The sequence below is a fragment of the Hippocampus guttulatus genome, chromosome 16 (assembly GCF_054856545.1).
Source record: "Hippocampus guttulatus isolate MCC_2025c chromosome 16, RoL_Hgut_1.0, whole genome shotgun sequence".
In the NCBI taxonomy this organism is placed as follows: Eukaryota; Metazoa; Chordata; class Actinopteri; order Syngnathiformes; family Syngnathidae; genus Hippocampus; species Hippocampus guttulatus.
In genome coordinates this window covers 13,059,991-13,081,874 of record NC_141276.1, presented here as the reverse complement: position 1 = coordinate 13,081,874, position 21,884 = coordinate 13,059,991, and the positions used below count along the sequence as shown (strand labels likewise).

At 42.1% G+C, this 21,884-nt stretch overlaps 1 protein-coding gene across 1 annotated transcript in view; it reads left to right on the top strand.

The window, feature by feature from the left end:
- prkcab (protein kinase C, alpha, b) overlaps positions 1–21,461 on the top strand; it is an 89,560-nt gene extending 68,099 nt beyond the window's left edge. Inside the window, exons 6-16 of the mRNA XM_086133771.1 lie at positions 3,370–3,526; positions 3,760–3,894; positions 4,274–4,367; positions 9,074–9,388; positions 10,676–10,767; positions 11,218–11,280; positions 14,049–14,187; positions 15,076–15,156; positions 16,302–16,409; positions 16,627–16,767; positions 18,067–21,461. Coding sequence (XP_085989897.1) covers positions 3,370–3,526; positions 3,760–3,894; positions 4,274–4,367; positions 9,074–9,388; positions 10,676–10,767; positions 11,218–11,280; positions 14,049–14,187; positions 15,076–15,156; positions 16,302–16,409; positions 16,627–16,767; positions 18,067–18,231 — 1,490 coding nt within the window. The 3' untranslated portion in view covers positions 18,232–21,461. The remainder of the gene's footprint in view (positions 1–3,369; positions 3,527–3,759; positions 3,895–4,273; positions 4,368–9,073; positions 9,389–10,675; positions 10,768–11,217; positions 11,281–14,048; positions 14,188–15,075; positions 15,157–16,301; positions 16,410–16,626; positions 16,768–18,066) is intronic.
- The last annotated feature ends 423 nt before the right edge of the window (positions 21,462–21,884 follow it).

The window sequence follows — 21,884 nt, the reverse complement described above, 5'->3', positions numbered from 1 at the left end:
GGAGCATAAATGCTCCAACGGCACTCGATACTTACACGCTTTTGGTTTTCCTGCACTCCTCATTTATATGCATTTGTTTGCTTGATTTTGTCAGCGTAAAGTTGCTTTGTCGTTGCCATGGAACCGAGTGATGCCTGCAAAGCACAAGGGGAGGAGCGTCGACATAATAATGTGGGCTGCTGAGCTTTTTCATGTCCGCCTCGAAGTTCAATTGCTTGTGTGTCTCATTACATTCGTCGTCCTATTCCCCCCACCCCCTCCCACACACACACTTTTGCGTGTATGAGCGTGCCTGTGTGACTTGCTTGTGTCGAAGGAGTGATGCAATGAGAGGACGGGGCCATTCTATGCTATCAAGTAGGAATTGAAGTCAATTATGAGGTTGAGTCACACCATTGGGAAAAAGGTAAACATTTGTGACGTTGGCAGTTTTTTTCCATACACCGTGACTACACTGCCCTCTAGTGGTGGGAAGTGGCTTTGCATGGGAAATTGACCAATCAAATTGGCACTTAATTCCCTCTCAGAAATGAATCTTAGGTTTCTGAAAATCCTTTTTCTTAATTTATTAACCAAGCTGTTAAAAATAGAGGAAAATGTAACTACGGAAGCAGGGCTTTGTTGTTGCTTGTGAAATAACTTCCAGTAAAGAAAGTTGGTAAGAATAAAAGGATACATCGAGAAATAATGTTTTAATGACATGCAGCGTCTTTGTGCATCCTCATGAAAGATTCCATTTGTTGATGCTTTTGTCATAACTCAAAAGAGGAGAGCGTGTCTGGCCATTTACTGTAGATATTGTCGCCATGGTGAAAGTGGCAAGCTCTCGCCCCCAACCAAACGCGCGTGCACACACACACACACACATACACCTTTTCCATCCCATTGCTGTTGCTATGTAACAGCCCTCTTCACGCTCCCATTTGTCAGTCCTCGCACAGGCAAATGTCACACTTTTTGCCTCCGGGTGTCTCAGGATCAAAACTGGCGGTGTAGTATGTGCTCCTTATACACTCTTACTGTATTTTTGGGTGCTAAAAAAACAGCAACTGTGGTAGGCAGGCTCCCTCTATTGGTACACAAAACAATCGCTGCTAAAGTACAGTTCAGCTGTATTTAACTTCAAAGTTGATTTTTTTGCAAAATGCATTTGGATTAAATTATAAGATAAGAAAACCTTTATTTGTCTCACAAAGGAGAAAATCCCAATTCACAGCAGCAAAATTATAAAAGAGAGGAGTAGAAGCACAAAATGTGTATAAATAAATATAAATTGTAAAATATGGATATAAGCATATTAAAAATGGGTGAGTGGGGGTGAGGCCAGTCTTGGCTTAGTATTTTCTATTCCCATTATTTTGACTGCAACAACTTTTATAACTATTAGATTGGCTCCTACTACGACCAGTGGCTCAGTTGTACAACAACAAATCTTCCGAGCGTCCGGAAAATTCCGGGCAGAATCGGACCATACAAACATAGACTAAGGAAAGTTAATCAAACAAAAATATCCCCTTGCCCCCAAGTACAAATAATGACGCTGGACAACAAGCCAGGAATAATGCAAAGAAAATAAAAAGCCTTGCACAAGGCAAGGAACGAAAAACAGGAACAAAAATAACTTGGAACAAAAGTTCAAGAAAGACCAAACTGCGTGGACAACAAACCGTGGATACACTTAAACTCACCAAGTAGGACTTACTTGAATAACGAAGAAGCAAAGGCAAGAGCCAAAAAAACTGAGAAAACATAAATCGAGGCAAGAGTCAAAAACGGAACGAGAGTAATAAGAGAGCGTCGAGACAAAACGCACACGAACAATGACTTTGAGCTCAGCAAAATTATCCATGAAGTCCTTAAATAGTCCCAATAATTGTGATGCCAGACAGATGGCAGCCGGAAAACTCTGCTGCCACCTGCTGGACACAGAAAGTGATAATGACACAAACGCTGCAACCACTACCATGAGAGCTCCTTCATCTCCTATCCAGCTGCTGCTACAACCACCAGGACATCTAGTACTATTCCTACGAGTACTATGACAGTTTTGACTATTAGCTACTTCTGTTGCAAATACTACTGTTTCTACCACCGTGATCAACCACTCGTGCTTCCCATTGTCCAATTGCTTGCTACTTCATACTAATGTTAGTTAAGGGGTCGTCGTTTTTAATGGGAGCCTCTACTTTACGAACGGCAAAAGGAGAGATGGATTCCGTTTGAACGCAGCTTTATTGAAAGGAGGGGGAAAAAAGGACATCTGCACCACAGCACGATCGAGAACACACTCTTGGCAACTAAAATCACTTCCTGCTTTCCCTTACTTCAACAGCCAATCAGAATCTATCAACATAAAAACATGTCTAATTATTAAACAACAGAATGAAATGTAGGTCATCTTAACATGAAATATGATGCTCAAACATAAATTGATGATTAATAATATGACATAAGCTTACGCTAACTACCATGACTACTCTTTCTCCTTCTACTCCTATTAACTACTGCTGCTCCTACTACCAGCACCACCGCCAGTGTTTTTTTCGTCTATGACTCCTCCTACAGTAGGGATGGCCAACCCGTGGCTCGCGAGCCGCATGCGGCTCTTTGGCTGGTTCAATGCGGCTCCCGGGCTTTCACACGACAAGCGTTGAAAACACCTCGCCGGTGGCAATGCCATTTAAACAACGGCGCTAAATACACAGACCGTACTACGTCAGCCGATCATCAATCCCGTTACTTGATTGATATAGAGGGCAACCAATCAGATGATTGAATCACCACTCATGCGCAAACAGCGGCGCTAAGCTAGTCAGCGAATGACCTCTGATGTCCAGGCAGGGGTGCCCAATACGTCGATGGAAGCCAGCGGACTGGTCCCAAGTCGACCGCAAGGGGTGGGAGGAGGAAATGGGGGGGGGGGGGGGGGGGTTGTGCGTTTGTGTCTTTAGCTTTCGTTCATGTTCAGGCCATTTTGGCTGTTGCACATCGTGGCGTGCGTCCGTATGTGCGTGAGTGCATGGTTGGGCACCCGCGTGCATGCGTATGTGTGTGTGCGTGCACACAAAAAAAATGGCTCTTTGTCTCTGACTGGTTGGCCACCCCTGCCCTACAGCTTCTGCTAAATACTTTGACTGCAATTCCCCTTCGTATCAACTGCGAGTGAGTCACAGGGCATGATTATCTTTGTAAAACGACTTGACTTTGAGCCATCCCTTGTAAATGGATCTCATTAGCTTAGCTGATGTTTATCCAAAACGCATATTGTGTCTCACAGGGTAACTTGTGAAGACCCGCTGAAGCTCTGCCATCCGCTCTACAAATGGAACTTTTTTTCCCCCCCTATCGCCTCTTTCCTCCTTCCTGCAGTGGGCGAAGCGAGGAACCTGATCCCTATGGATCCAAATGGTTTATCGGACCCTTATGTTAAACTCAAGCTCATCCCCGACCCGAAGAACGAAACCAAACAGAAGACCAGGACAATCCGTTCATCCCTGAACCCGTGCTGGAACGAATCCTTCACCTTGTGAGTCATGCTCCCATACACTTTTTTTTTTCTGTTAATTTTTTTTGTCCTAATATGGATACAAATGTCACATTTTAAAGACTTTGTCTGATCCCTGCTGTCCATATTGTCACGTTAACCCTTTCATGCACCCTGTCACCTGCTAACATGATAAGCTGTCCACTGTAGTAACCGCTGTCCCCGAAAGGGTTTTAAAAAATAAAATAAAATCTCCTCTGTGTGTTTGTGCTCAGTAAACTGAAAGTATCGGACAAGGACCGCCGTCTGTCCATCGAGGTGTGGGACTGGGACAGGACCACGAGGAATGACTTCATGGGCTCCATGTCGTTCGGAGTGTCCGAGCTGATGAAAGCGCACACGTGTGGATGGTCAGTTGGGGCATGTTTCAGCACAACACTTCAAATTGATCAGACTCAAAATAAAACAGGACAGGCAGTAACGCTGCATTTCGAGAACAGTCCTTCCTTTTGGAGGCTCTCAGATGTGTCATTCAAGTCTCTAAAATCCAGTCATTCAAGTCGACTGGTACACCGACCACATTAAATAAGACGTTTGGTTGTTGCTGTGATTTGAACTCATTTGTCTGACTTTAGAAGCAATTGTACAACTTTTGAGTAACTTTAGAGATCGATTTTGTTTTGGAGGGGTTTTCACTGAATTATAGCTGCTCTCCTTGTATGAAAATCTAAATATATCAATGTTATTATTTTTTTTTTTAATCTGGAAATGTGCGCCCGTTTCTCAAAGGTACAAGTTGCTCAACCAAGAGGAGGGCGAGTACTACAATGTCCCCATCCCGGAGGTGGATGACGTGGATTTGGAGCTCCGACAAAAGTTTGAGGTGAGGCCAGCCAGACGGACGTACGAAATGTTCTCTTTTCTCTACTTCAATTCAGAAATTGAAATGTTTCACGGTGAAATATGTCATTGTTTTATTTTTTTACAATTCTGAAAAACCGCAAATTCACAATTTATAATTCATCAGAAATTCAAACGTTAGATAAGAAGAAATTAGATACACTTACACAAACTAATAAGAGCTGCATGAACAGTTAAAAATATTGTCAACAAGGCAGTGCAGTTGAACAGTAAATGACACTCGTAGGTTACATTGCAGACCACCCACCCCATCAATAAGTCATATCCACCTTATAGAAATACCCTTTAAATACACTCTAGGCATGTTTTTAGAACATTTATGGCACATGGAATTTTGTGAGGTCTTTCACACACTTAAACACAAAATATATGAAGAGTGAGCAAGAGTAATAGATAACACAGAAATATTGACAGTAAACAAATCTATACACAGGTATATGCTCAAAGATTTTTATGTTCAAATGAACCACTTATTTCTTTCTGTAGGTGTAAAAAGCAGGATTAAAGCCAAAACTAAGATACGGTTGAACTAGACCCAATCCGTGTTTTCACTTTAAATTTGCAGTGTACTGTACTGCCATCCAGTGTCAGGCAGTGTAATTACACGTAAGGCAGAACAAAATGGAGTTATGGACGGAACACAAAAAATAATACATCTGTAAACTAGCGGGACTGCGAACCAAGAACCGGCGAACTGCATTACACTTTAAATTGGGGGGGGGGGGGGGGACTGCGAATATAAATCAGCAATATTATCTTTAAACACCAAATTTTTCATCTGGATCAATTTTTTTGTGGCCGTTGAGCGTGTAGACACACAAAGTCTGATTGAAAACTTTGCTCATCTACAGTATATCATCCGCAAGTAATATAGAGGCACAAGCATGTCGACACTGTTATTAAACTTCATCTTCATGTTTGCGGAGCGGCGCTTTAATACCGAATGGAAATATTAGCCCAACTCTACACACAGCCTCTTATTGTTTTTTCCCCCCCCCCATCTCCTTTCATAATCCGGCCTGCCTTTTGCCCCCCCTCAAAAGCTCGCACCTTTACATGATGCAGCCCGGTTACCGTGGAAACTAGCAGGAGATGCTGAAACGCAGTCAAATGTTACAGCATTCATTTCCAGCCGTGCTTTTGACTCTCTGTCAATGTGATCATTCATATCAGAGCTTCGCACACTATACTGTAATTCAACTTGCACCCCCCCCCCCCCCACACACACACACAAATAAACCCAACCCTGAACGTAAGTAACTAACCAGTGAGTTTCTTCTCTTCCCCCGTAGGCCTGCCAGTTAAATATCCACTATCTCAAGGTAGCCGCTCTGCTTGCTCCTCCTCCTGTGTTTCTCTATTTCTTACACTGCCGACGTACTACTCTGGACTGTTTGTGTTTGTGCGTCCACAAGTGGATCCGATTCACAAATACGACCTACCTAGCCAATAATACTGACTGTACTCGACTATGTGTGTGTGTGTGCCTTTGGCGGTCTCTGAACTCCTATTGGTAGTTCTCTTGTCTCTGTGAGCATGAATTACAAACCGTGCGGGAGGACACACCGCAAGCGACCAAGAACAATAACAAGCACTACACATTTTGATCGATCCAGGCAAAAAGCAGGACTCTGCATTCTCCAAGGTCGCATGAGCCATATCTGAAATTTGAAGCAGCGTTGTCTCTTTGCTTAGCTGCAATAAGAGCGACAATAAACGGGGAAAAAAAGAATACAGTATCTGTCATTTTTAGTTTCGACTTTTTTTTAATGAAGCTTAAATTAGCATATTTGCACACTGGTCAACAGCAAATTTTAATTAGAGATGGCTTTACTTGTCCCTGAAGGATATTTTTGATACCGATTTCAAAAATGTCTTTACTTTTTAAAAAGCACAACCATTTTTGACATATATTTTCTTTTGTTTTTTTGAAATCTTTTTGCTTTTGACCTTAAAAGCTTGCACAATGCGGATTTTCGAATTTACAGGTATGACGTTTGAGAAACAAAATCCACCTGTTGCTGAACATAGCCCTTAATTCATAAATATTACTCAATTGTCATCATGGTATTGAAAACTTGCCATGCTCGAGAAAAAAAAAACAGTACAGAAGCAGTGCAAAAATATATATATATGTAGGAAGGTTTCCTCGCATAACTAACTAAAAATAATGTAAAAACTGGTTGACCAGTGTTATTGTCTCCCATTGCCATGACAACCACGGATGATTTGATATTGGTGGCACTAAGTGTATTTTATTTCAATCCTTAAAATAATACAGAATTAACTACATCTAGTAATAAATAATGTTTATATTTATTTATAGGGTTCTTATTTTATGGTATTTGTATTTACCACCAAGATAGTTAGTCTGCCACTGTCAAGAGACCTGGGGCAAAATATGAATATTGACATAAAAATCTAATTAATAACTGGACTTGGAAAAAAATAAAAATCAAGTTGTTTTTTTACATTGCGAAGATTTCGTTCAATAGTACTGTGTTGAACTTGAGCTGCACATCTTTCACTTTTTTTTTCTTATGAATAACCCCCCCCCCCCCCGCCCCCAAAATCTACTTGCCTGTGTACTAACTCACGTCCTCTTGCTGCGCTGGACACTCACTCACTTGAATGAAGACCCATGGCGTGCATGCTCAATCTGTCCACACGGGGGCAGTGTCATACATGTAAAGACACCGTGTGTAGTACTGTACAAGGCTGCCGTAGCTCTGTGTGCGTGTGTACGAGCAGTTTTCCGTGCGTTCGGGTGCTTGTTGACGTTGTCAATCACAATTAAACACAGTGACACAGTAACATGTATTTAAGACCGCCTGCCACCGATATAATTTGCTTTGTACTCGTGTATTGGTGCCGAGGCACTTCAACTCCCAAGCGACCCGATTAATGAGCTTTCGCGATGCGACCCCTCGCTGGGATTATTTATTTATTTAGTCGTTTTTGGCTTGAATTGCAGGCAGAAATTTAATTGCTTAATTTTAAACAAAACGTTTTTTTCCCATCTGAATCAGACCACATTTGAGAAGGTATGCTCGAATAATGCTAACGCAAAATGTTTAATGCCATATATGTGCTAACAAAACTAGTTTTGGTAAGAATAATAATAATTAGTTTTGGTAGTTGTAACTCTTATGGCAACCACAAGATAAGCAGCAACAAGACAGACAATATAACAATACTCATAGGCATACATTATTTCTCCTTGGCGTAGAACGACTAATCTTACTGCAATGTACCGAGTCTCATGATGTGAAAATCTCGTTGGTCAAATATACTGTACATGTATTGTACTGCTCCCCCGTTGTCCAAGGTGCACACAATGGAAATTGTTTTCTTACTCGACATGAATTCGCATTCAGTTACTTGATTATTTTAAGTGTTTTGAGTTGCAAGTGTGGTCAAAGCACAAATGAAATTCCCACAGTAAGTCAAGCCACTGCCGTATCTGCTTTGAACCTCCTCACATTAGCATTTTGATGCATTATAGAAGGAAAAGGGGGGCTAATTGCCAACATGAGAGATTGTTGGTCTGGCAACAGCTGCTTGCCTTTTATTTTGATGTTAGCAGGCAGCTGCCTGCGAGCTGGCAGGGTCTTAGTTGTCTTGCTTTGTCGTCGTCGTCGTTCAAAGACAACCATGGAGCCAGTCATTAGAGTGGCACACGGCCTTGGTGTCAGCAAGGGAAAATTGTCATCTCATTGCCACGGAGGAAATTAGCACATCATATGATAAGAAAAGATAAGAAAACCTTTATTAGTCTCGCAATGGAGAAATTCCCAATTCACAGCAGCAAAGTTATGAAAGGAAGAAGTAGAACAACAAAATATAGGAGCTGCTGGAAAGGCAGCCACTCTCGCGGTGCCATTTTGAAGTCAAAATAACAAAAATAACACAACACAACACATAGGACACAGACAGTCGTGCAATCTTCACCACTTTTCTGCATACACTTTGTTGTCTGAAGCAGTTCTATGCAATATATATACACACACACACAGATATATTTCTTCTTAAATAGACAACTATTGAGAATTCCACTTCGCCGTTTGTTTTTATTGACTCTTGGGATGTTTCGATCAGAGTATGCCATCAATATTTGTCAACGATGGGCTAAAAAGAGCCCTTTGGCACCCTTGTCATTAAGAGTCAGATAATACATTGCACTCGACTTGATAATAGGAATGTGGATTTTATTGCTTTTGTTACCAATGTTTCATGCCTAGTTAGGTTTCACCCACCCTGTGGAATAAAATCTGAATATTACACCCCCCGAAAGCTGTAATTTTATTAGAATGGACAGTAGTTGCAGTATTATGGGAGGGAAAGTCCAAAAGGTATGACAATAACCGTTATGAAGTTAGAACACAATGGGGGGGTTGAAGTCGGTGTCTTTGATATTATCATATGCAAACGACCATTTTGTCGAGTAAAGAATTTCTTACAATTGAACGCCATCTTGCCTAATCCTGAGAATTCAGTCGGATTTCATTCTGGCAATCTGTTATTTTGTTTGCATAACATCTGTTGCGCGTGTTTGTCTTGGCCGTTTACTTTTTGTGCGCCGGCCGCACGCCATCGAAAATGCGGATTGTTCAAACGTTGGATGACGAAAGGCGCGCCGTCCGCGTTTGTGCTTTTTGACCGCCGCAGAAAGCCAAGCTGGGCCACGGAAAGAAAGTCATCACGCCTTCGGACCACCGGCGCTTCAGCCTCCCTTTGGGCAACGCTGAGCGTTTGCGTCTGAGCGACTTCAACTTCCTGGCCCTGCTGGGGAAAGGCAGCTTCGGCAAAGTGATGCTGGCCGAGATGAAGTCCACCGAGGAGCTTTACGCCATCAAGATCCTGAAGAAGGATGTGGTCATCCAGGACGACGACGTGGAATGCACCATGGTGGAGAAGAGGGTGCTGGCGCAGAGGGACAAACCGCCATTCCTCACACAGCTCCACTCCTGCTTCCAAACCGTGGTGGGTGAAAACTTGCCCGCATCTAATTACCAAGTGACCAGGGGTTTTATTTTTTGCCATACATCTGGTTCGGAAGTGGATGGTCAGACAATATGTGGCCCCTGACAGCGGTTAAGTTGCCCATCCAAGTTCTTGAACAGCAGAAGTACAGAATGTAGCAATAACAAATTATTTGGGGGGGGGGGGGCAGAACAAACAAACAAACAAACAAACAAACAAGCCGCATTGTTTTGCCAACAAAACAAAAATACAATATTCACAACCATGAGTCAGCATTAAAATATGTCATTGTCACGTTGCGAGGTGGTGGTGGACCCCAAAAAGCAGGCAGGAGGTATTTGAAGAATTGTATTAAAACAAAGAAAACTAAATCCCAAACCCACAAAGTCCAAAGTATGAAACAAAAACCATAACTAAAGCTAAAACATAACAATGAACTAAACATGACAGAAACTAAGAGCAAACAGCAACACACATGACAGTAGCAAGAAGCAACAATGAATGACCCGACACCGAGTGTTCGGGCAGGAGTCCTTTTAAAGCCCTAATTAGTTATGACCAACAGGTGTGCAGCTTCCGGGGGAGCCCTACAGTGCCACCTGTTGGTCCCTAAACCGAATCATGACAGTCATCTTACGACAATGAAGTGGTATTTTTCCAAAATAAAGCCAAAATACCATGATATTAAAATCTAAGTTTAGTGAGGGCAAAAAGTAATTTTAACAGGGGTGAATTACAAAAAAAATACTTTTTTTTTTCGTAATATTGCAGTATTCATCTGGAAAAAGTCTTGGAAAAAAAATGGGACCGTATTATTGCAAAAATACATATTTGGTTCTTGAATAAAATACGACCAGACTTCGAGCGTTAACTGACGGATGTGCCTTTTGTTCGGAGAAAACATTTTAAAGAATTTCAAATGAACTTTATTCAAGCAAGGTTATTGTGATACGTCACAATCACGTGAACTCTTTTTAGAGGCCTAAAGCTCAGGTAGGGAGGAGCAATGTTGCTATTAAAGGCTATTATTCCTTTTGACTTATTTTATTTTATCTAATGTGTGTTTTAAAATATATACAGTACATTTTTAAAACAAGTTTTCATAGGTCAAAATTAAATAAACGAAAAATGAAAATAACCTGATGTACAAGAAAGAAAATCGACATTTTTTAAAATCAGGGTCAAAAATACATTGGGACACATGAAGCCGTGTCCGATTCAAATTTCCTGCCGAGTGGTTGCAATGAAAGAACTCAAGAGAGATTCATTCGTCTGCTTTGTGTTTAGGATCGCCTCTACTTTGTGATGGAGTACATCAACGGGGGAGACCTCATGTATCATATCCAGCGAATGGGCAAGTTCAAGGAGCCGCAGGCCGTGTACGTTATTTATTATTTTTTTCCTCCTCATGATGCAATACAGGCGGCCAAATGGTCCAGTGGTAGGCACGTCGACCTCACAGTGCAGTGGTTCAATTCCAGCTGCGGCCTCCCTGTGTGGAGTTTGCATGTTCTCCCCGGGCCTTTGCGGGTTTTCTCCGGGTACTCCGGTTTCCTCCCACATTCCAAAAACATGCATGGCAGGCTGATTGAACACTGGAAATTCTCCCTAGGGTTGTCTGAGTGTGAGTGTGGATGGTTGTTCGTCTCTGTGTGCCCTGCGATTGGCTGGCAACCGGTTCAGGGTGCCCCCCGCCTACTGCGCGAAGACGGCTGGTATGGGCTCCATCACCCCCCCGTGACCCTTATGAGGATCGGAAAATGAATGATGCAATACAATTTGAGTCATGACTTTATTATTCATTCTTTGATTCCCCTCCGCCCCAACAGTTTTTATGCAGCCGAGATCGCCGTTGGGCTATTTTTCTTACACCGGAAAGGAATTATCTACAGGTGGGTGACACTTGACACACATGCAAACTCATCTGGAAACAGATAAACAGTTTATATCGACTAAGCAACTTAAATACTCAGCTGCGATACTCAATTGCGTTTCAGTACTGTATGAACTTTTACTACAGACACCCATTCCGGTCCTCATATGATGGTATGGCTTGGAGAGAAACCGGTGCGCTGGTCACTGAAAGGTGACTGTTGTCACCTTTTGTGTGATGTGGGAGAACACTGGCACGGCTTTTGGCCGCACACCTTGCAATGAGTCCTTTTGCTTCTCTGACCATGCCAAGCAGACTCCTTTTCGCCATTCGAAAGTTGATCTTGTCGCAGTGCGTTTTCTCCTCCAGTGGGTGACGTTGCTTATCAGAGTATGCTGTCGATACTTGCAGGTGACATTCTTTGCCGTTGAACTTCAAATATCTTGATTCCGCTTTTCAAAATAAGATTGCATTCCATCATCTGGAGTCTTTCCAAACTTGAGGTTGACTGCTAGTTTGGGAGCAGTGGCAGCCATTGAGCATCGAGCTCAAATCTTTCTTGTCTGCGCCCGGATGTTTGGCGCAGGCACGAGCTTCAATTGCTGCTCTCTGAATTAAATGTTTTACTCAATGTTGGAGAGACTGACATTGATTTGGACTTGGCTCTTGGCATAATTTTTATTTTCGCCAGGTTTAGCAACGTTGCCATGCATTAACATATTTGATCAACTCTATTGTGCACAATTAATTTTGCTTTGAAGCGTATGTCGTGTTTTTCTCTCTCTGCAGAGTTTGACAACTTTCCTTTCCTTCATTGCATAATTTGGTTTTTGTCAAAATAACAACGTGCAGATATTGCCCGACGTCCTGCATTAACTGTAGACTTTTGTAACGGTTACAAATACCTTTTGCGTTGTTGGACGTTTCGTGGCAGATTGCGTTTGCGTCCGATGATATCGAAACGAATACCTTCACTACCTTCATTTTCCCCTTCAACCCGTAACCAAACACACCGTCTGACTTTTCAAAAAATAATTGGCCAGTAAATGATCTTAAAAGTGGCCTACCTTTCATCCAAAGTTACGTGTCGCGCATCCCGACGATGGAGTTGAGTCCAGCGAGCAAAGCCGCTCGCTTGTGCACTCCACGCGATGTCCAAAACGAAAACCAATCCATCGCTGTCCACTCGAGCCAAAATGAAACGTTAACCAGTTCCTCGATGAACGACTAGCATGACATAAATATAGAGTCTTTCCAATAAGATATTTATCATTGAGGGGCTTTATAAAAAAAAAGGTTTAGAACTCTTCGGACGGGAGGCGTCATTTCACCCTAAAAAGTCCCACGGTGCTGTACGTCTTTAAACAGTTTAGTTTTCCAAAAATCAATTCCATGTCCGCTCATTTCCGAATCAAAAGACAAACGAAAAAAACAACAAAATCAAACTTGTCTTTCCCGTTCCCACACCTGCCACTAATTACTTGGAGCGTCCTTTTTTGGGGGGTTAGGGGAGGGGAGGGGTCACCAAAGAAGCACAGCCCAAAGAGAAAAACCAAGAAATTCCCCCAAAAACGAAATTTACACAACCCTTCATAATTATTGGCAGGCCTGGTTGAGATACTGTATGTTCTTTAGCTTCTAATAAATTCTGTTTTTATCAAAATAAAAAAGAAGAAAATCCCAAATCCAACAAATGTATTTATTCGTTGGGGGAAAAAAAAATCCACGTTAGACTCATTTAACGGCAGCCATTTTTGACAAATTTTTGGAGGCCAGAATAAACAGAAAATTGAGTTCTCGAGTTATTTGAGCATGGAACCGACCAAAAGATAGCTTGAACCCCCTTCTCTCATCAGAAAAAAAGTACATTTCTACATTTTTACCATTCTTTAATAAACAGCAGTTGAACTTTGGCAAGTTTCATGAAAATATTTGTTTTAGAAAGAAAAAAAAGCATTTTGTGAAAGAATGCTTTTCAAGCAGAACTTTCACTTTGCTGGGGGGGGGGGTTTTCATTTGTCAAACATCAAATGTCAAATATCTCAAATATGTAAACAATGGTTTCCTACTAGATAACAACACAACACAAAAAAGGTCACTTTGATTGCAAAATAACCGTTTATTGCAAGATTAACAATACACTTGTTCCAAGATAAACTTCATGCATGACGTTTTCATGAACGTTGAACTTTGTCTGTGAGTGTGTGTTTGTGTGTCTACGTGTGTGCGCGCGTGTTCGTCAAGGGGGACGATGGGATCCGTCCTCTTTTTTGAATTGAAAAAGCTCTGTTGTAGCGTTAGCTAGCAATATTTTGCCATGTTCTCAACACCACACTGTTTTCGCACGCCACCTCACGCCGTAGGATCACCGTACCACACCCAAGCTCTGATCAAAGCCACTCCCGCCATCTTCTGGTAATTTATATCAATACTGACCGAGAAGGTGCGCTAAACCCTTGATTCATATTTTTTCATAAAAAAAAAAACACCCGAAACGTTTTGATACTAAATGAAAGGGTTTTTGGAAAAGTACTATATTTTCACAACCATCCGGCGCATCGTGTTAAAAGGCGTAGTGTCAGTTATGGGTGCCAATCATTAAAGAGGGCACAGACAAGCATACACTGGTAACAAAAGTTACCCAATTTATGTCAAACAACTTTGATATCCGGAAGAGCCAAATACGAAGTCTAGTGGCTCTGATGAAAGACTAAGTAGAGATAAGAAAAGCGAAGCACAGGGTGAGGTTGTCATTGGCCCTCAAGACGAGTGCTGCTTGCGTTGCAGGGACCTGAAACTGGACAACGTCATGCTGGACTCGGAGGGCCACATCAAAATCGCCGACTTTGGCATGTGCAAGGAGAACATGTATGAAGGCATGTCCACGCGCACCTTCTGCGGCACGCCCGACTACATCGCACCAGAGGTGAGGCGCTCATGGTGAGGAAACGCTCACCGACGACTTTCTTCACTTTAGTGCAGCGGCGCCTTGAGATCGCAAATTATCTTGCCCCCCGTTGAAGTGAGTGGAAAGCAAAGCAAAATGTTTGGAATATATTTTTAAGAACAAAAATAGCACTCTATAGCGTCATACAGTTAACATACTGTAAGTAACTTTTTTTTTTTTTTTTGCTCCAATTCAATAGACATAGTGCTGCTCCTTCTGGTGTGCACGTCTTGGCCTCTTGGAGGCAGTATAATGCGCAGATAGTCATGAATTAGACCACCGCGATTGCTCAGTAATCCGTAGGAGAGGGTGACACTGCTGGCCCTTCCCACCCTCCACAGAAGAAATCCATCTCGTGCCAGTCCCAGGCCATAATTTAAAAAAACAAAACAAAACAAAACAAAAAAACGAATCCAGTCAGCCACTATATGAGGAATTACCATTTACGGTGTTGTAACTTCATGACTTCATTATGCCTTTGCAGACAATGACTTGTGTGTGTCCTGAATGACATCATAGCCATGTAGTCTTTTTTTTTTTTTGTAATTGTAAATTGAAGGACCGGCACAAATTGTACCGTTTCCTCTGGGGGGTTTTTTGCTAAGTGCAGCTGCATTTTTGTTTTTCAACGCATCTCTGATTATTGTGGCGTGAGTATGTGTGTGTGTGTGTGTGTGTGTGTGCGTGCGGGTGTGTGGGAGGGGGGATTGTCACACGCGATCGTAAATTGAAAGGTGGGAGAAAGCGTCTTTGTCTTTGTAGTTAATGGGGAGGCTGATTTGGTGGGTTTGGATGACGTGATTTTTTTTTCCTTTTTCTTGTTTCACTCAATTTACCCTCTTTCTTGTGTTATCTTGTCTCTGTCAGATTATAGCCTACCAGCCATATGGAAAGTCAGTGGACTGGTGGGCATATGGTGTTCTGCTGTATGAGATGCTGGCAGGACAGGTAAAGAAGTGCAGTTGATGGGCACCGTAGAATGCAACTCGCTAGAATGGAATGCTGAAAGATGATTGAGACGCTCATGATTACGAAGTGGTCCCTTTACAGCACAGGTGTCAAAGTCAAGGCCCGGGGGCCTGATCTGGCCCACCACACCATTTTATGTGGCCCACGAAAGCAAATCAAGCACGTCAAGTTCCATGATGCTTGCTAAAGTCTGGACCAAAATTTGTGTCATATGTAATCCACAATAACAGTCATTATTCTTCTGATTTGAAACTAGTGATTTATCCATTTGTTGTGCGCTGTGTATGTAATATGTGGAGGCGATTAAACATTTATATGGTTTCCTGAAATTCATAACGGCCCTCCAAGGGAAACCCTAATTACAATATGGCCCGCGACAAAAATGAGTTTGACACCCTTGCTTTACAGTGTCTCTCTACATACATGATCCAAAACATCCAACAGTGCTTTTTTTTTTTTTAAATCACCCCCATTTCCTCTAAGGCACATCGTGTCAGTGTTCACCCTTTTATGCACCAACAATCATAACCTGTAACCTGATAACATGATAAACCACTGTAGTGACCGCTGTACCTGAAAGGGTTAATGCCCTCTTCGTCCAGTGTATACCTCCGAACAGTAACGTTAGCATCAATGCTAAAGCAAACGCAATTTGAGGAGTTGTTCTAGCCAATAATACCAACAAAAAAAAAAAAGTGACATTCTTTTCAGGTACACATTTCAGAGCAGTGGTTCTTAACCTGCGTTCGATCGAACCGCAGGGGTTCGACGGAGCCTGTGCCATGGAGGTTAAGACACACCCGACTCAACATGTCAATTAGTTATGACACGCCCGCTTGGCCATCGCTGGCTGCAGATGATCACATGACACTGCTTGTCCAATCAGTGCTGCGGGAAATTTTGTTTGCCTAGTAGTCACCGTGTGACTGCCGTGCTAGTACGTCGTACAATTAAGAAAAAAAAGTATACCGGTACTTATCGCTTGAAATTTCATTTACTTTTTTCCTGTTTTTAATCAATGTGTTTCTTTTAATATCTCAAATTAGTAAATTGGTTTTGTTTTTAATCGCCTCACATTTCAATGACTTGATGTCGTACCGCTCTTTCCATTTGTTCCTCCGCAGCCGCCATTTGACGGGGAGGACGAGGATGAGCTCTTCCAGTCCATCATGGAGCACAATGTGTCCTACCCCAAGTCCATGTCCAAAGAAGCCGTGTCCATCTGCAAAGGCGTACGTGCACCGGCATATCACATTGCGGCTCTTACAATGCATCGCGCTCCACCTCAGCAATACCGCGGTGTATTTTTCACTACACCCGCTATATTGTGGATTTTTTGGCTTTTTTTAAACCTTTTATTACAGAATTTAGAGTTGCACGCCTTAAGTGTAGTATATATACAGCTAATGTGAAGTGTGAAAAACAAGATGTCCCATTTTTGCGTGGCAGCTGATGACCAAACACCCTTCGAAGCGCCTCGGCTGCGGGCCCGAGGGAGAGCGGGACCTCCGGGAGCAGGCCTTCTTCCGACGCATTGATTGGGAACGACTGGCCAACAGGGAGATACAACCACCGTTCAAGCCCAAAGTGGTAGGGAGTGCTCAACGCTGACCTTGTTTTTCCCAAAATCAGCCGTCATAAAATTCATTTTTTCCAATTTGGGGGGAAAAAAATCTCGTTGCTTCATTTGCTTCATTTTAGTGGAGGCATTAACTATAAGACTGAAACATTGTATAATAAATCCGATGTTGTTTATTCTTGTTCAGATTCATTTATTGCTCGTCCTTGTTAAAAATACAAAGGATGAGGACCTTGAACAAATCATTGCATATGAAACTACCATATTGGCCTGAATATAAGACGGTGTTTTTTGCATTGAAATATGACTGAAAAAGTGGGGGTCGTCTTATATTCGGGGTCTAGACATTATACCCATTCACGACGCTAGATGGCACCAGATATCATTAAAGCAAATGCTGAACTTGACTCCCCAGGCCAAAGTGATAATGAAAGTGAAAATAGCGGTAGCACGAAGAAGACAAATAAAAAATAGCGGTAAGATGGAAAAGAGAAGAAAATAATAGAAGAGATAACAGAAAATGGAGAAACGTAGTGACAATCTGGAGAAAAGTGAGTCGAAGATCGGCCAGGTTAAACGGCAGCTGAAGTTATGATGTCATTTACATTTCAAAAAGCAGAAGCCATTCATTTACGAAGGTGATTGCACTTTAGTTTACATATTTAAATGTTCAGATATTAAGATTTGAATGAGGCAAAATAACACAAAATGTACTGTAATTATTTTCTGTATGAAAATTAATTTGGTGTTCAAAGAGTCTTTTTTCAAACTTGAGTCTCGAAAAAGAGGCGGTCGTCTTCTCATCAGGGCCGTCTTATATTCGGGTCAATACAGTTCATTCACAAAAACAAAACGCAATTCCATGCCTTAGTGTGTGGACTTTGTATCCACTGCAACTTGTATAACATCTATTTTTGTACAGCAGTCAAAGTGTTATTTTTTCATTTGTTGGTTTAGCTGGAAATATGACAAGAAATTTGCTAAAGATTGTTCATCAAGTTCCACGTGAAAAGTTATGCTGACTCCTTTCCACCGCATGCATGATTGCTTAGTTGTGGATTCGGCCTATGAATGTTGTGAATTTCACCATCCAACCCTTGTTGAGGAGCACCAAGTTGTGCAAAAGGTTGTGAAGCCTTCAACATTTAGTCGCAATTGATGCTCATGCCAGAAAGCGCCACTGCAGTTTGGCAATTTCAAACGTTGAGCTGTAAAGATTGAACATTTGGAACTTTTCGAGACCCATGCACTTGCATCATTCGTTTACAGTGTTTGGCGTTGAAAGTAATCCCGCGTGTTTTTTATTTTAGTGCGGCAAGGGAGCAGAAAACTTTGACAAGTTCTTCACGCGCACGCAGCCCATGCTGACCCCGCCGGACCATATGATGATCGCCAACATCGACCAGAGCGAGTTCGCCGGCTTCTCCTACGTCAATCCGCAGTTCACCCATCCGTCGCTGCACAGCGTGGTATGAGCCAACGCCGCCTCAGACCGGCCGGCTCCCCCCACAAAAAACAAACAAACAAACCCACAACCGTCTCACGTAATCCTTTGTCCGCAAAGTTCAGACATCTTGGTATTACTTCTGTATACTGTGCGCAGATGGGACTGAGGAGCACACTTGGGGTTTGGAGGGGGGCGGGTGCTGCATCAACCACCGCTTCCCTAATCTGCACACTCGCTCCTTGTGCTTCCCCCTGCCCCCCCCCCACCCCCCTTTCTCCTGCAATGAGCTGCAATGCACGACAAGAACAGCCAATGTATATTTGCTGGATTTCAAAAACAAAAGGCACGAAAACGTGCACACCAGTGCCAAAGTACGAGCGGTTGAATATTATAACCAGTCGCAGTTGGTGTTAATTGAGTCGATCCCGCCCCCCTGCTCCCTTCAGAGCAGACTTCTGATTTTTGGTTCTTTTGTAGACGACGCCACGTGAAGGTGACAGGCGACAGTGTTAGCCAGTTTAGTTTCAAGAAGCTATTTCCATATGCACAAAGCTGTTCCGTGCTTATGTTTCCGACTCTGTGCGAGCATTAGGAATTTTTGAGCTCTCAAAAAATGTTTGATTCCACCAAGGGTTTGTCGTGTTTGTCGCAGGTCCCCGTTTCTTGTAAATATCTTCCCGCGTAAACAGAGGTTTTATACTAAAAACTGAATGTGTTTTTTCGAAGATTTCTATGTTCCGATGAACCCCTCCCCCCAACCCCACCTTTCCCTTGCCATCCCCAAGGTGAAATTTGGCTTTGCGGTAATGTTGAAACTCTTTACGCCCTGTAGTAGTGCTTCTCAAGATTTTTGCACAAAATACCACCTTAAAAATAAGTACCAACAATCCTGGCCGATGTTAAAATACATTAGCGTCGTCGGCCTCAAGAGTCCCAGAAAGTATATTAATTACAGTGGCGCCTTGAGATACGAGTTTTTTTTTTCAAGATACAAGCTGTCCGTCGCATGATTTTTTTTTTCACTTTGATTTAAGAGCACAGACTTGAGATATGAATGCTTTAAGATGGCAGTGAATCACTCAACAACAATTAGCTTTTTGGAAGACTGAACAATTCTTCAAAAATGGCCCCTCCAAGTTTAGTGTCAAACTAAACGTAAAGCAAAGGAAATTACGCATGATGTATTTAAAATAACCACATTACATTGCCTTTAAGTCTGCTAGCTTAATGCTAACACATGATATGAAATGCCATAGGTACGCTAACAAATAACATCGATGTGGCGATGATAGAACGCTTTGAGGAACAGATTTTTTTAAGCACAAACAGTGCAGCAACACACATAGACAGACAATATTCATAGGCTTGTATTCTCGATTGGATGCAAAAAAAAACAACTCCAGTGATACCTCGCTATTTCATGGTTTGTTTATCGCGGCTTCAGCGCATCGCGAATTTTTTCAAACATATTCATAATTTTTTTTTTAGTCCGCAAAAAGTCCGCAAAAGGTCCGCGAGAAGCAGCGAAAGTCAGCAAAACGACAGCGAGTCACATAGAGCAACATATACAGTACTACATGTATATTTTTACTCTATTTTGTTATTCATAAACGAACCTAACTTATACATCCATCCATCCATCCATCCATCCATTTTCCGAACCGCTTGATCCTCACTAGGGTCGCGGGGGGTGCTGGAGCCTATCCCAGCTGTCTTCGGGCAGTAGGCGGGGGACACCCTGAATCGGTTGCCAGCCAATCGCAGGGCACACAGAGACAAACAACCATCCACGCTCACATTCACACCTAGGGACAATTTAGAGCGTTCAATCAGCCTGCCATGCCTGTTTTAAAAACTAACAGCTCTGAACTGTACTTTGGCAGTGGTTCTTTGGCATCCACATAGCGTCAGTTTAAGACGTGTTGTTTTTGGCGAAAAGCATGGAGGACTTCTTTCGGGTGTGTGCATGCGTGTGAGGAGAGACGTGTTCTAAGCATGAACGAGAACCTCTGCATGATTCACAGTAATCCCTCCAACACGGAGGGAGCATGCCGTTGTCCCTTTTCTGTCCGGATGGTGTGCTTTCATTGTTTGCTCCGTCTCGCTGTCAGGTAACCAAACTTTGATAGAATTGCTTCTGTTGGCTTTTTGCTGCCAAAATGGAGTCGTCTTGGCTTCCGGTAAAGCCTGTCAGCTTGAGTTATTGAGTGTACGGAAGTTTTAACGGCTGCCAAATTTCACCTGAAATTCACTTGCGTAACAATTTTTGCAGCTGTCACGTGGACCAAAATTAGGACGCTGACATGTCTCACATTGAGAATCTGTCTGGGAAGGAACTCGAAATGCCGTCAGATAAATCAAATGTGGAGCTCTGATTCGCATTTTGAGGGTCAATAAAGCTGAATGCCACTTCACTAAACTTTGCACACACATTTGGGCCTAGCGAAAAATTTGCTTTTCATACACGATTAGATTTTTATTTCCTTTTACTTTTGTCTTTTGTTGTTATTTATTGATTGATTTATTTTGTTTTGTGGTATTTTTATGTTCATCTTATTTTATTTTGTTTTATTGTATCTTGTTTTATCTTGATCTTCATTTTTAATTCAGTTTTCCTGTTTTGTTTGGTGGCAAACAGCTCACCTGTGACGCTTAAAAAGGCCAGATGGAAAATGAACCGCTGGATTATTACCGGTACATTGGACTTGATTTTCTTTTATTTTATACCACTCATCCTGCTCAGAGGAAAGCTGGAGCCAGACAATTAGTCAGTTATGGTTCATATATTTATGAGGTTGAATTTCTGACAGTTGTTATCATAAATGATCAGTATTTCAAAAAGAAGAATGGGAATGAACAGGGAATTTATACAGACTGTATTGTACGCAGGTTTAAGTCTAAGACATGCCAGCAAACTTTGAAAATTTGTATTTCAGGCTTCAGTTGATTTGTGAATGGCACTTTATCCGTCCGTCTAATAAAACAGACCGATACAAATTCAACATTTTGAAGCTTCTCTATGCGTTTTCAACCATTAAAATCCCAAGTTACAGACTAACCTGCTCATGTAAAAATTAATTCCCGTGATTTCCCAATGTGCAAGTTTAGCATTGTAAGATGCCGCAAGAAGCTCCAAAGTCAGAAGAACGGCCATGTTTGTTTGTCTCTCGCTGGCCCACCCGACTCGTCTTGTTCCTCTGTTCTTTGCGCTAGAGCGGATACTGTGTATGAATAAAGTATAAAAAATATGCACCAGTGTGTGTCAGTGTGGGGCTGACTTCTTTCAAGGTGTGTTTGGACAGGACTCGTATTTGCGGTCACTCAAACTGGAGTTTTCGTCTTGGCTTAGGGGTTTTCAGACCTTTTTACTCTCTTCTCTTTTCCCACTGCGTATTGCAATTGCCTAGTTTTAATATGAATTATACGGGGCAATACTGGATGTAATATATTGGTTTGTTTCATTGTTGTTTTCTTTAAATTATTATCGTAGGCCAAGATATTCCGTATTGTGTATAGCAATAAGAATTTATTTGCTAACTATGCTGAACAAAAAATAATAATAATAATGATAATAATCGCCGCTGTTTCTCTCAGTCCTCAAATGAGAACTTTCAATCACAATGATTTGGAAAAAATGAAGTTGCTTGAGATGGGCCAATACACATTTTGTGCCGTTCATTG